The 15,545-nt window shown below is 40.0% G+C and overlaps 1 protein-coding gene across 1 annotated transcript; it reads right to left on the bottom strand.

The window, feature by feature from the left end:
- STMP1 (short transmembrane mitochondrial protein 1) lies at positions 1-14,329 on the bottom strand. The gene is made up of 3 exons (XM_010947671.3): positions 13,940-14,329; positions 2,843-2,896; positions 1-1,889 (listed from the first exon to the last, which is right to left on the bottom strand). Exons 1-3 carry the CDS (start codon positions 14,312-14,314, stop codon positions 1,815-1,817), a joined length of 504 nt encoding a protein of 167 aa, XP_010945973.1. The 5' UTR covers positions 14,315-14,329; the 3' UTR covers positions 1-1,814.
- Between the last annotated feature and the right edge of the window lie 1,216 nt (positions 14,330-15,545).

Below are 15,545 nucleotides of genomic sequence, written 5' to 3' on the forward strand. Positions count from 1 at the left end.
TTTAGACTAATAGCTACTATTTATTGGAAATTTGCAAAGCACTGTGCTACACATCACATACATTATCTCAGCTGTTTCTCATGGAAGCCCTATGAGGTAGGTATTGTGTCCGCATCTTACGGAAAATACAACAGTTTCAGAAAAATAAGCCACTTGTCCCCAACATACTCCAAGGGAGAAGCCAAACCATTACATGATCTTAATCTGTCTCAAACACCAGGACAACCGGACAGGGACAAAACTTATCTCCATGTATGAGGGATCCATATTTTCAAAGAGTAGTAGAATCACTTCATTTTACAATCACATTTAGTGTCAGTGTCATCACTGTCTGGGTATTTCTAAGTCATTCTTCCAGTTTACTGATTCTGCTAAAATGTCTTCAGAAATGGCATTATCGGTGAGGCTACCCAACAAGCCCTCTGATACAAAACACCCAGTAAGACAGGATTTTATTTATATTTAGTGCTAATTACACTTCCAGGACTTTAGCTGGTAGCTATCCCCTGCACAGTAGGTTTAAGGTTATCACTGTAATAGCAAAAGACAGCAAACAACCTAAACGTTCATCAGGAGCAGATGAAATAAACTATGGCACAGTCATTCAGCAGAACCTTATGTAGCCACAAAAGGAAAGAGGTTCTTTGTTCTTTATATACTGATATGGAGTGACCTCCACTGGGGAAAACTCTATATAGTTTTTTATCATTTGTATAAAAACCTGTGTGCACATGTGTGTTTAGGCACAGAATCTTTCTCAAAAGTATACAGGACACTGGTGACAGTTCCTGACTCCAGGAAGAGAAACTAGGAGCTGGAGGACAGGGGTGGGGCAGGCCCTTTATTCCAAATAACTTTTTTACTGACCTAGGGGGAAAGTTACATATTTAAATTTTTTTTAATTAAAAAAAATATGGACTGATTATACATTTGACAAATTACAAGAGTAATTTCTAATTGCAGAGAAAAGTAACACAAAGTCTTCTTATGAGAATCACTATAAAGTTATAATGTAAATACATTTTTAGATGTAAAAAGGCATAAAATTTCCTTGATAGACAATTTCTCATCTATCCACCATGTAATGTCAAATGCGCTTGTAACCCCTTCAAATAAGTATGATTTTTATGAAGGAAAAGAGCCAGATCCAATACATCATTAAGAGAAAACATTCATACTAGACTATGAACTCTACTGAGGACAAAGGCCATTATTTTAAATATTTTTCAATTCCCCAGTTCGTGACAGGGTTCTCAGAACAGTTTTTTGGTTAATGAATAGCAAATTGATTTACTGATTAAATTAGCAACTATGGAGCTTCCTGATAATATAAAATTAATGGATAATTCACCAAAGCTGACTTCTAGATTTTAATTACTACTTTGAAACAACATAATTTAGTACCACATGTTTAAACACCCATTGTAATTGCTAAACTGTGAAATCAGCATTATTTATATCCCATCAGCTATATAAAACTCATCAGTTTTTCTTTTGAAAACAGGTAGCAGAAATCCCAAAGAATAAGGGAGAGACTACCAATTAAAGGTCATGTTTACTAATCTAGCACCATAATTCCAGTTTTAGGACCTCCCAAGTGGCTTCAAGGATGAAGGAAAGGAGTGAGGATGTTGGAAAAATTAGGGTCATTCTTAATTTGTAGCTCCACTTGTGCTCTATGGCAATGCTGGATCTAGCAAAGAAGAAAACTGCTGAGACAGTAGATTAAAACAGAAGCTTTTGGTTTGGACGGTAAAGGAGGCCCTCGAGAACAGTGGAACCAGTCTCTCCAGAAGGCAGTGCTGGAGTCAGCCTCATGAACTAGGGGGCTTCTTCTTGGCATCCACATCCTTTTTAATTTCTTCAAGTTTTTTAGCCAGGTTTGGTATCTTTAAAGAGAAAAGAAATTATTATAATTTCACATCTACCTAATCAATATTCTTTCACTTGTCTTCCTCCAAAGATAAATGGTTTTTTATTTTCCTCTAAAAGAAACCTTCTAAACAGTCATGTTTTTTAGCCTTTGATACCCTGCATAAGAAGGGTATCAAAGGCTGTAAGTTAAAGGAGGCTCCCTCTCCAAAAGCCAGACTTGACTTCTACTTTTATATACCCACTCAGCCCCTCAATCCAGCGCCAAGTAAAAGCTGTACACATGAACGCTACACGTGACATACGTCAATAAGGCCCTGCCCAGAAAACCGTATGACTCAAGTGAAGGTTGACTAAGGGAACTCCCTCTGTCACATTGAAAGCTTCACTACCAAACAAATCAAAAGTTACTATCATGTTTCCCTTCCTTGTCTCTTTAAAACAAAATCCTTTCAGGATCCCCATTTATGGGTGGTGCTGTCACCTGGTTTTCAACTTCCCCATCTGTAACGCGAAGCTAATACAACTCCCCACTTCACGCAACTCTGTCCTCCCTAAGTGTGCTGCAGTAGACAGAGCCACCTCCAAACTACTCAGTCATCTCTACTCCCGGGTAGGAGACTGAGCAGGTGACCCAATTACAGCCTCAGTTCACATGCTTTTCCAGAGAACTGTAAGCCTCTAACTTAACATTACTCTGAGCTAAACACACAGCCCAGGATCATGACGAGACTACCTAAACGAATGGGACAGATGGGACTGTGCCCTCTTCCCGTGAAAAGGAGGACAGATGTTTCTGTGCATTCTAATATTTTTTTCAAACACTGGAAAATCTTTCTACGAAGTTCAGGACTTTTCCCTCAGACCTATGGCCCTCCTTTACACCAGAAGGCACACTTTACTCCAACTAACACAAGTCACTATGTATTAATCATGTGGAATCAAGGAGGATGTGAATATCGTCACTTACGTCATAGTTCTGAGCCAGATACATTCCAACCACGTTGCCAAGAGTAAATCCAAGCTGTAAGAACAGAATGGGAAGAGTCACACTGGAGACTGAGTTCTGTGCCATCTGATACCAAACCAGACAATACTGTCCCAAGGAGCTCAGGACAGTTAGACAACACCAGTGCCCAGTCTGTGTATAGCATGAAATTCATATCTTCCTTCCATAAAATAAGCATACAAATATCCTCCCGAAAGGTTAAAGAGCATACAAAAGAATACACAGTAGCACTGAATACATCTACCCCAAATTCTCCTTGCCCCTCCCCTCAGAACCCCCATAAATACTTGGCTATAAGTTCTAGAAACCCAAGCTAATATTCTCTTTTTTGTTGTTAAAAGCTCCAATTTATTTTTGTCTTTTGTGGGGGGGGTATGAGATTTGTTATTTCTTGCTACATCAAATAAAAAGTATTCGATTAAAAAAGTATTCAGCTAAATCACAGGATCTCAGAAAAGGGACTTTCACAGTTCAACCTTTTCATATTTCAAGAGGAAACAGAGGCCTAGGAAACTACTCAAAAACTGAAATATACGATGACATAAAGCACAGGAAACTGACATACAACTGAGAGAGCATACAGCTTAGCACTCTGCGGTGGGTGGAGGCTAACGGGCAGGACAATTAGGACCTGCAGATGACACAGGTCCCCTGACCAGCTCTGACAAGAGAGATGGGTATGGTTTTAGAGAACTGTAAGTGTTTATCCCACTTGGTGACGTTTTCCTGAACAAAAACTACTTGGTGAAAATTTAAATCACCCCCTTCACATCAAAAGAGCTTCAAAACTCCTTAAACATTGAATTTTAATGATGATCTATAAAGCCCTGGGGTTTTTTTCCCCTAATAATTAAAAATCTCCAACTGAATGCCTAATTTCTAATTGCATAAATTCAGACTGGTATCTGATTTTTTTAAAAATCATTTCTTCAATCAGTGTTGCTCCTACTCAATACACAGCAGAGGCAAACAGAAAAACAGTGTGGCACTTAACAGTACTGGTCACAGTGGTGTGAGCTGTCTTCAAACTGGAGATGCATATGGGGCACAGAATACAGCTGGATCCTTACTAAGTTTTAAACACCAAAAGCCTAATTTAAATTGGTTTGCTGGTAATTAAGAAGCATAAAAGAGGTTATCAAGTACACATATAAACCATTTTCTGATCATCTGATTAATCACACATCTGAAATATTTTTACCAAGAAGCAAAATGATTTTTTTTTTCATTTCCATGAGTTGAAACCAGGTAGTCAGAGGCTTCCCAGATCCAGAAAGAGTATTAAATTTGCTTAAACGAAGAGGGGGGAAAAAGTCATCTGAAAATGTTAGCTCTAACACCAAACAGAAAGAACAGAGAGTTGAAAATTTTTAAGAAAAAGAAATTACATTTCTGGTCCTACCACTATCTAGCTGTTTGCCTTCAGGCAAGACACTTAAATTCCTTGGCGCTTTGCTGATTTGCATTTCCTGATTTTATAAAACATTACATTAACAATGTTCCTTCCATCTCCAACATTCTAGGATTCCTGGTTCTTACCATGTGTGTCTCAAAATAAATATGGCATATCCAATGTGGCTTCATTCTGGCTACTTTACCAGGCATTCAGGGCACATGAAAAAAATAGCAGTTATTTAAAAACACAAAACAAAACAAAAACCATGGGCCTCTAGACAAGTCATATCCAATTCCAGTTTCAGAAATACTGCCAAGTCTACCAAAGGGATATTGTAAAATTAAATACACAAAATAAGAGAAATGGTGCACATTAAGAGAAATGTCGAGGAAAATGCATGAAGCCAGAAAAGCATTTATATGTTGTTTATGGGATACTCAACAGACAAGTTTACACAGAGAAAAAATTTTTTTTAATCTGAATAAATAAAGAATCTAAAAGAGTAAAATCTAAATCTGAGGAACAGTGACTCATCAGTCTGAGAAGTTAGATGGCGCCAGAATACAGAAGGTCTTAAATGAGTCAGAAACCTCTGTGCAGGCCAAGGACGCTTAACCTCTTCCAGGCCAAGACCTGGAAGCCTCATCAGCAGTCCACCCGGTGGCTGGATGCCCTCACCACAGTCCTCCTCCACATCACATGGGCCCCCCAGCGTACTCCCTGCAGAGAAGATAGTACAGAGGAAGGGAAATGCCTACAACACTAAATATGTGACTCCTCTCTGCATCATTTTGAGACTTTAGGTATATGTGGCTTCTTCTTACAAACATACTGAGGACAATAAATGGTAAAATACCAGAAGTTTGGGGACTGAGGAGTGACATGAGCAGTGATATAGCGGACAAATGGGTGAGAAGAAATCTGAAAAAAAAAAAAAAATTATCCCAAATACATCTGGCCTCCAATTGTTTTGATTAAAGGATTGCAGACCCTTATATACTAAAACTCAATTTCATAATCAGCCCTGTGAAAGGATTATAAAATGGTCTCTATCTTAAAGAATGTATATGATGTATAGGAAGAAAAACTCCATATAAGTAAAATAACTATGTAACAACAGAAAACAGCACCCAGCACAGGACCTTGAATGTAATGGATGCAAGTAACAAAATGAATGATTCAGAAGTGATTTTTTTTCCAGAAATCATACCTGAAAGAGATCAAAGTACCTCAATTTGTTATTAAAGGCTCTAAAGATGCTGAAGAAGTTTTAAATTTAAACTGGAAAAGGAAGTGACAGTGGAGAATCAAGATACAAGACAGGGATGACAATGTGATGATGACCTGAATAAAAGTAAGTCTGATTAGAAAAGAGAATTTGAACTAAAAAATGGAGAGAAATATAAGTATGCAGAGCTGGGTGGGCTAGCTGATGGACTTCAAAAACAAGCAAAGGAGTTTAGTTTACATGGAAGATGGCAGGGAGCCACTGACTACTCTTATCAGCAACATGATAAAAGCACTGCTTTGTAAACATTGAGTATACCTGGTAGCTGGACTCAAAAAGAACTGAATAAATATAGACTAGAAAAGGCACAAGGGATAGCAAGCAAATGTGAATGAGTTGTTTTTCATGATCAATGAAGATCAATGGACTAGAATCAAAGGGTCCAGGAATAAACCTGTTCATCTACAGTCATGTGATTTTCAATAAAGGATGCTAAGATAATCAATGGGGAAGGAACGGTCTTCTCAAGAAACGATGCTGGGACAATAGGACACCCACGTGCAAAAGAATGAAGTTGAACTCCTACCTCACACCATAAACAAAACAACTTAAAATGGATCAAAGGCCTAAATGTAAGAATTGAAACTATAAATATCTTAGCAGAAAACACAGGAGTAAATCTTTTGAGATAGGCAATGGTTTCTTAGATATGATACCAAAAGCAGAAGTGACAAAAGAAATATTTGATTTTATCAAAATTTAAAATGTCTGTGCTTCAAAGAACACCAACAAGAAAGTGAAAAGACAACCCACAGAATGAAATAAGTATGTGCAAGTCATATATCTGATAAGGGACTTACATAAGTATCCAGAATATATAAGGAATTCTTATGACTGAACAATAAAAAGACAAATAACCCAATTTAAAAATGGGCAAAGGATTCAAATAGACATCTTTCCAAAGAAGATATAAATAAATGGCCAACACACATATGAAAAGATGCCCCACAACATTAGTCATTAAGGAAATGCAAATCAAAACCACAATGAGGTGCCTCATCACACCCACTAGGATGACTTAAACTGAAAAGATGATTAAGGGTTGGCAACGATATGTAGCAACTGGAACCTTCATACATTGTTGGGAATGTAAAATGGTGCAATCACTTTGGAAAACAGTCTTGCAAATTGTCAAAAAGTTCAGCACTGAGTTACGATCTGAGGAAGCAATTTCACTTTAGGGTGTATAACCAAGAAAACAAACATATAGCTACACAAAAACTTGCACATGAATGTTCACAGCAATATTATTCATAATAGCCAGAAGATGGAAACCACCCAAATGTCCATCAGCTGGTGAATGGATTAACAAAATGTAGTATATTCATACAATGTAATATTAATCAGTCATAACAAAGAATGAAGCACTGATTCATGCTACAACATGGATGAAACTTGAAAACATTATGCTAAGTGAAAGGCAGTCAGAAAAGACCACATACTGCTATGATTCTGCTTAAAGGAAATGTCCAGAATAGGTAAATCCAGAGAGACACAAAATAAGTGGTTGTCCAGGGTTGGGTGTGAGGGGAATGAGAAATAAATCCTAATGGTATGGAGTTTCTCTAGGGGCAGTGAAATATTAGATATAAAAAATAGATGGTGGTGATGCTAGCACAACTCTGTGTGAACATATTTTTAAAAACCATTAAATTCTATACTGTGAATTGTATGAGATGTGAATTGTATATTAAAAAAATCAGTAAGATTTGGTAGAATGTCAGCTATGTGGGATAAAACTGAGGAAATCAAAGACAACACTGGACAAGTGTTTTAAAAGAATGGAAATGTGAGGGTGAAAAAATGAGGACCATCAGATAAATGGTTTGCTGTGTGTATGACGTCCACAGAAAATGTTGTCAGCTGACTCTTTTTTGTGTACAGACACATGAGCAGGTTAGTTACAGCACTGTATCTATTTATATAAAGAAGCACTAAGTCTTAAAAAAAAGAAGGAAGCCAACTCCAAAGTAATCTGACTCTTCTCACCATTTGCTGCTCAACTCCTGCCCCAATCAAAAAGTCACATGTGTAGATCAGTAAATAATTTATAATTTTTATCTGGGGATGGCTGGTGGCAGTAACTCAGAGTAACTACAACCTGACAAGTCTGAAATATGACTCATTAAACTATAATTTTAAAAAGTACACACCCAAACCCAAGTTATGACACAGAATCTGAACCATCTTATAGTTACCAACAAGGATGTAAGAAATCTAAAAATTATGTCACTTTATTTAGCAAATATAGCCACAACTAGCATTCAAAAAGACACCTAAAAATGTTTCATGGTCTCAGATGAGAAAAGCTACAAACTGACAAGAAAACCAAAAGTACACATTATCTAACACTAATAAAAGATAAATTGATAATTTTATTTCTCAGTTTTAGTCTCAGCTACAGAAGCTGTCAGAGGGCCTCTCCATTCCAAGGAAGCAGGAAAAAAATTCACCCTTTTCTGTACCTTAGCCTTTAAACACACAAGACTTGGTGTGGAGATTTTCAAATATGTTTAACAATTGCTTCAAGTAATAATAAAACTCACATTCTGGACATTAAAATAAAAATCTGCTGAGGATATAATCTATATCCCTTCTACTACCACCACAGAGAAGCACATTTTTAAGATGTAAGCTAGATTTTATTATATTCAATAATTTTCCTCAGTGAATGAAGAAAGAACCAAAAAGAAGCCATTAATTCTTCAACTGAACCAGTAAATTAAACAGGGTCATGTATAAAAGTTAGCCAGTAACACTCTGGAAAGAGGTACATCAGGCCGAACTGGTTTGCCTTTTCTCACAGAAGCTGATTCAAATATGCAAGTATCTCATGAATATCTGAGAGTAGTAATAGGCAAGAGAGGAATATCTAATTAAATAAATAAAATCAACCACAAAGTATGGACTAAGTGCCATTTGCTTGGGAAATCTAAGTATAAGGCATGCTGCCTCTTCCTATGGAATTTATGATCTATTCTAAAAAGACTACAATAAAATACATGAAGGTACAAATGAACAAAACACAGCACATCACCAAATGATGGTCTGACTAGGCCACAGAGTTTAAGTGTTTTGTGTTAGGAAATCTAATGGAATTCCCAGTAACATATTAAAGGAGAAAAGTCATATGATCACCAGAAGGGAAAACAACATAATAAAATTCAACAGTCAGTCGTAATAAAAACTCTTAAGAAATAGAATTTCCTTAATATGTTAGAAAATATCAGAAACACAATCATACTAAAACCTGAGAAGCATTTGCACTAAAAGCAGAAACAACACTAGAATACACTCTACTTCTAGCTTGAGAGTGAGAGCAAGAGAGACAGGAAGAAAAACTGGAAAAGAACACAAAACTGTCACTTTTGCCTTTACTGGAGATATAATTGCCTTCACAGCACTGCCTTCCCTGATTCACTTAGAACTGAATCTACAAACTACTAGAGCTGTAAGACAGGCAAGACTGCTAGATATAAAATCAGTACACCAAAATAATTAGCTTTTCTACACATCTGTGACAACTAATCTGAAAATGCTGAATCCGCATCCTCCGAAAACCGAATTCCCCTGCTGAGTCTATGATTAACCAACCTCTCTATCCAAAACTTTTATCTCCTTTCTTGTCTCCTCTGACCTCAACCCTCTGCTAACTGACACTAATCAAACAGAGTCAGGTGAGTAAAATCACCATTGTTAATAACACCATTAATGTACCAAACTGCTGTTGTCGATAGCATCCCCAACGTATAAACTCAGGTTGTTTCTCCAGGACAAGATGAACTAACAGGCCCCCAAGCCACGGACCACCGGCCAAAGAATTGCAAACCAGAGACATCCTGACTCAAAAACAACAATGAAGAAATATCACAAGACGATGATTAACCCCAGCTTCTTGTTCTTCCCCTTTAAAAAACCCCAAATTCAAAGACCAAGCTGAAGAGGATCTGAGGCTTGTCTCCCACTCCCGAGCTGGGTGCCCTGCAATGAAACCCTTACTTTGCAGCAAACACCCGCTGTTAGTCTGGCTTTCTGCTCAGAGAGCAAATAAGCCCTTTGCTCTGTTACAGTGTAAAATTTTAAAAAGAATGTCACTAACAAACCACAAAACTAAAAAGTACCTAGAAATCCCAGGCAAAACTAAATACAATAAAACTGGAAGAAAAAAAAAATACTAGGTAAATCCAAAAAGTACCTAGAAAAACAAAGGGCAAGACTATTTCTTAGAAAATAAAAAAAAGCTGATGAAAGACATGTACAACATAAATGAGGAGATGGATTGCAACAGTGTAATGGTTTCAGAAGCTTAAAGTCATCAGGAAGGCTCCTGGAAAAAGATGGGAGTTGGGCCACTAAGAGTAGCTGGGAAGGCAAAAAGGAGGATGAAGGGAAACCAGGCGGGAAGGTATGTAGGCACGAAGGTCTGCAGGCTGGTACGGATGGGTGAGATGAACCCACCAACCTAAAACAAAGGATATATGCTGACGGGCAGTAGGAAAGGAAAATGGGGCCAAACTAGAAACCCTTGAAAATCTAGTAAAAGTGGTTACAATGTGATAGGTAAGGACACAGGAACCAATGACAGTTTCTGAGCATGTGAATAAGGCAACAAATCCTGGATGGATTTTGGACTTTAGCAGCTGTAAGAAAGGACAGAACCAAGGGTGTCAAGGAAAACACTGAACAAAAGGCAACAAACAGCTTTGCTTTTCTATGGGTGATCAGACTGTACTGGGACTGTTTTTAAAAAAGATTTTAAAACTAGAATATTCAGAGAAGAGTGATCAGCATGAACCTGAAATCATGAAGAATGGATAGAATGGATGGAAAAAGTAGAGCTGTGTGGCCTAAAGAAAAGACTGGTGGAGGTGAGGGGTTAGGCAGAGGTACCAGGTAATGCTCTTCAAATGCGTAAAAAGTTGTCATGTGAACGAGAATTGCTCTTTCACATCAGAGTAGAACCAGGGAAGGAGACACTGACCAAAAGTGAAACAGAAATAGCCTGTTGTAACTAGAGGTGACCAAACATGAACTGGATGCCCCCTCAGTAGTGAAGACTTTAGCATCAGCATATTAGCTGAACTAGAAAACCTAAAATAACTTTTCCAACTCATACCTACTAGGCTAGGGTAGCTAGTCCAAGCGTGGAGAGAAAAAGACCTGTTCAACAAACTTGGTAGTGGGAACATAAAAACAGAACTTTTCATAAGGTAACAACTATTTGATGGCTTAAAGCAATGCTAACATTTATGAAGGGCTAACTATGCACAAGGCAGCATTTTAACTCTTTTTCAGGAATTAATACATGCTCTTCATAATCTTATAAAGCAGGTACTATTACTGTCCAGTTTATGTTGGGGAAACTGAGGCAGAGAGCAGATAAGTAACTTGCTCAAGAATATACAGCTGGTAAATGATATGGAGAATGAAGGAGGGAAGAAAATCAAAGTTTATGTCAATATTTCCAATTTGAGAAAGCCAGGACCAGTGAACAAAGAAAGAAGTTAGGTGGGGGTACGGGGTAGAGAAGGGAAGAGGTAATGGGTCTAAGGTAGAGGGTACGTACAACAAGAGATGTTCGGTAGGCAGTCAATGACTGGGAACTGAGCTCAGAGAAAAAGACTCAAGGTAGTTTGGAAGCTGTCAACAAGGGGGGGAAGGTGACACATGACAAGAACACACCCCCTAAGGGTGTAGGAGAAAAGAGCAGAGAGTCAAGGACTGAGTCTTGAGAAACACCAGAAACCAAAAGCACGGAGAAGCAGCCAGTACAAACTGGAGAGATTAGATAGGGCCATTTCCCGGCTGGTGCACCAAGATACTGATCCCCTCGGCCCCTGGAGAGGCCAGCACCCAGGGCCGGTCACCTGCACTCAGTGCAGGTTCCTCCATAAAAATAAGACCACATGCGTTATAACGTGAAAGAATGTTGGAAAGTATTGGGATGCATGATCCAAAAGCCAAGGCGGGTAGGGAGGGGATTAAAGAAGAGGTGATTAAGAGTGCCAAGTGTGGCCACTTTGAGAGGTAAGAAAAGCAGCGTGTGACCCCAGTTACAGTACAACAGGCAGTGTGCTCAAGCCCCAAGCAGCGCCCATCGTATCACGTTTCCCTTTAAGGTTGCAAAAGCTTCCTTACAAAACCTGTGGCTAAACCATGCTGCAGTTAAAGAAGCTACTGCAGTAGAAGGAAGAGGAAAGAGGCAGCTGAACCACAGGAACAAGTTTCGATATAGGGACGATGGGGAAATATTTTAATTCAAGGAGAAATGAACAATGAAAAGAACATATAAGCAACACAGTCAGGTGCTGTGGCTTCCACATAGTGCTCCTGGAAATGACAACTGTAGGAAACACCCCGGAGGGTCCCACGCGGGTGGTGACAGTGAACCCTCCAAGATACTTAGCTTGTGACTATTCCATCACTTCCCTTCTGAGGAAAACTAATCCTCATTCCTAAGAAGGAACTAAATCAGAGTTCAACTGATATCTTGCAAAAGAGAAACTGAACATTATTTGAGTCCTTACTAAGTGTCACTGTTTTGAGTACTTTAATGTATTAACCACTTTTAGTCCAATAAAACCATGAAGTGGGTTCCCATTTTCAGATGCGGAAAATGAAGCATGGAGTATTTAAATAACTTGCCCAAGTTCCCGGTGCTTAAAAATGATGGTTCTGTAGACTGACTTCTTAAGCACGAGGACATGATAGCTGGTCACAGGGTAAGAGCTAGAGGAGATCTTAGGGATCATCTATTTCAACCCCACTGTTCTATAGATGAAACAGCTTTCAGCAAAGAGAAAGACTTGCCCAAGATCACTGAGCCAGTGAGTCATCTGACAGAGGTACAAAGTAAAGTAATGCTATCACTTCTTTCAAATGCAATGAGGAGGTGAGAGAACACCTGTGTTACTTCTGAGCTAGGAATTTAACGAATGGCTTCAGCACCTCTCCTTGAAATGCTGAGAATTCTGAATTTTCAAATCAGTCACATCCATATTTATACAAAAGCCAAGTTTATTCCAAAACTAACTTTGTAAGTGCTTCTGCAGAGTGAGTTTAAGTGTAAATGAATCCATGTCCTCCCAGTTATCAATGAGCTACAGCTGCAGTAAGATGCTCAATTATGTCACATTACACTTTGGGGCTGATACTGTTTTTAACCTGAGTGTTTCCTACAATTAAATGGCTGTAATTATTTCTACTGACGCCTAAATTAATACCTTGTTAGGACACTGGAGAAACTTCCAGGCGTCGAGGAGCAGCCATGTCTTAGTTGGGCAATTTACATCAAAGATACCCTCTTCTGGCCTAAAGATTTAAAACTCAATTACCATCTCAAAAAGGACAAAGGGGCACTTTTTTTTTTTAATCTCTCTGATAAAGAATATAACATTTGGTTCTGGGGAGATGGTAATGTTCAGATTTTTGATCTGAGTGCTGGTCACATAGGTGAGCTTATTTGATGAAAATTCAAGAGCTGCACACTTATTAGTGTGTGTTTTTCTACATGTTATTCTTCAATCAAAGCCTTAAATTCGCCCCCCTCCCCCAAAAAAGATCGAAACATTTCGGAAAATACCTCATCCTAAGAGCACTCAATTTCCACTGGCCACCTGGAAGGTTATTAGAACACCTACCTCTTATCAGAATCAGAGTTTAAACACGAACTTTTAAAGGCACAAAAACTTGAAAGACTTTCACTTGGAAATTTGGCAAGTCCTCCTGAAACCTTTAACCAGACAATCTTTGAAACACACTGGGCTTTGCCAGAAAACTCGTTTTTAACTGAAATAAAGAGCCATTAGAAATTATTTATTTACCCGTGGTAACACTCATTTTCCCCTAGAATGAGCATTTTGGAAAAATTACTTGTACACCAGGGTCTGACTCATGCCAGCAACCAGACATCCTCAGTCCGGAAGCTATGAGAGCTCCCTAAGCCTTTAACTCTGGTGGTTTACTCATTTAGAGTTTATTCCTGGCCCCTCCTGGCCCTCCTCCGTTCTCAAAGATGCCAACCAGCAGGGCTCTAAGTCGGGAATGGGGTACGTGTCTACGTCGGGGCGGGAAGGCAGAAGTCATTAAGGACCCCGGGAGCTACTCAAGGCACGTCACAGAACAGTTTTGAAAACGCACGCTTTGACACTTCAAAAATTTTAGGGGCTCGAATAGCTGCAGAAAAATACTGGCAAAAAGATTTGGGCGAGGCAGAAACAAAACAAAACAGCCCACCCGACAGGCGATGGGCAGGCGAGGGGGCTGCGGGGCCCGCGGGATCCCCGGGATCCCCACCCAGGCCCCCGGGCCCAGGCCGGAGGCCCCGAGGGCCCTGGGCCAAGCCCCCGGCTCGCTCCGCGGCAGCTCCACTCACCAGGAACTGGAGCATGATGTCGGCAAGGAGGGCGCGAAGGGCGGCAGCAGCTCCGTGGGCCGGTCCGAGCTTGCCTCCCCCGGCGCGATGGGCGGAGCCTGCAGTCGACTTCCGGTTCACGGCCCGCTCCGCCCCTCCAGCACCTCCCGCCTCGCCCGGAAGCGGCTCTCGGCGCCCGGGCTCCCCATGGCGGGGCACCTCTGGATCACCTCCTGAACTGGCGGACCTGCCAGACCACGTGGGGCTCGCTATGAGCAAGTTCCAAGTTCCAAGGCTGCCCTGAAGTTTTGAACATTCAGATTCTGGGACCCAGTCCCCAAATCCCGCTTCTGTTAACCTGGATTGGGGCCCAGGAACCTGTATTATTACCAGCATCTCAACGATTCTAATGCACAGCCAGTCTTAGGCCTCCCTGACCTAGAAGGACTCCAGGAGGCAGTGGTTCACATCCACATGCAAAGCAGAATCACCTGTGGAGCTTTTGCACCATACTCCATCGGGGCCCCACGCAGAGAGTTGTATTTTTCAGAAGCTCCATGGATATGCTGGGTAACCTGCACTGAGAATGTATGATAGAGATTTAGTAGTAGGATGGAGGCCTTCGGAGTCTGGCACAGCTGGGTCCAATTCATGACTGGCTGGCACTTCCTGGCAGCCATAAACAAGTTACTTAACCTCCGTTTGTTCAGTGTAAATGGGGCCAGCACCAGCTTCCTTGCTGAATTATTGAGGGGATAATGTAAGACAATGTAAAAGATCAATAAATGCTTATTCTGTGTCTGGTGTGGACAGTGAGTTCTTCCTGTCTTCGCTCCACACAGGGCCACCCCCTCACCCTGTGGGCCACCACCTACTCCTGGTCTTAAATCCCTCTACAACCTCCATCAACACACACAAACACACACAAAGCAAGACCACCATTTTCTTTTTCTTCTCAGCCTAATGAATCCACCCTCATCTGCTATATTAGGTAGAATTCTGGTTCCAAATAATAACAAAATCATATTTGCTTAAATGGAATGGGAGGAAAGCTTTAGGAATTTAAGCAGCATTCCCTCCCCATTTCTGCCCTTCTTCAAACATCTGCTTCAGTGTTCTCTCTGCCTTTTTATTTTCTGCTTTTCAAAATATGGCCACTGTAACTTACTTGAATCTACTCATTAAATGGTCCATCCAATAGAAAGACTGGATCACTCTTTCATTACAATTTTCAAATTCCTGGGAAAGGAATGATGATTGGTATCAGTTGCTTCCCAATCAATTATAACTAGAAGGGACAGGGTCTCTGAAGTAAAGTGGCTGCCAAGAAGGAGGAGATGCTGATGGATGGCTGTAACACACTACATTCCAATATGTCTAGGTAAAAATTTGAGTCAGTCAAGTCTTAACCAGGGGTTCTCAAGAAAGGCAGGACTCTTGCTACTTTCAGGTTATTACTTAAATGTCCTCATATATTAAAAAAATTCCTTTAAAATTCGTGGCTTCCCTCTACTCCTTTACAATGCCTTAATCTGTTGACTTCCTAGGCAGAAGACTTTGGTATCTAATAGCTTGCCTTTCAGCCCCAAGCTATCATAATCATGGGTGATTTCAAAGGCCAAGAACC

Source organism: Camelus bactrianus, chromosome 7 (assembly GCF_048773025.1).
Source record: "Camelus bactrianus isolate YW-2024 breed Bactrian camel chromosome 7, ASM4877302v1, whole genome shotgun sequence".
Lineage (NCBI taxonomy): Eukaryota > Metazoa > Chordata > Mammalia > Artiodactyla > Camelidae > Camelus > Camelus bactrianus.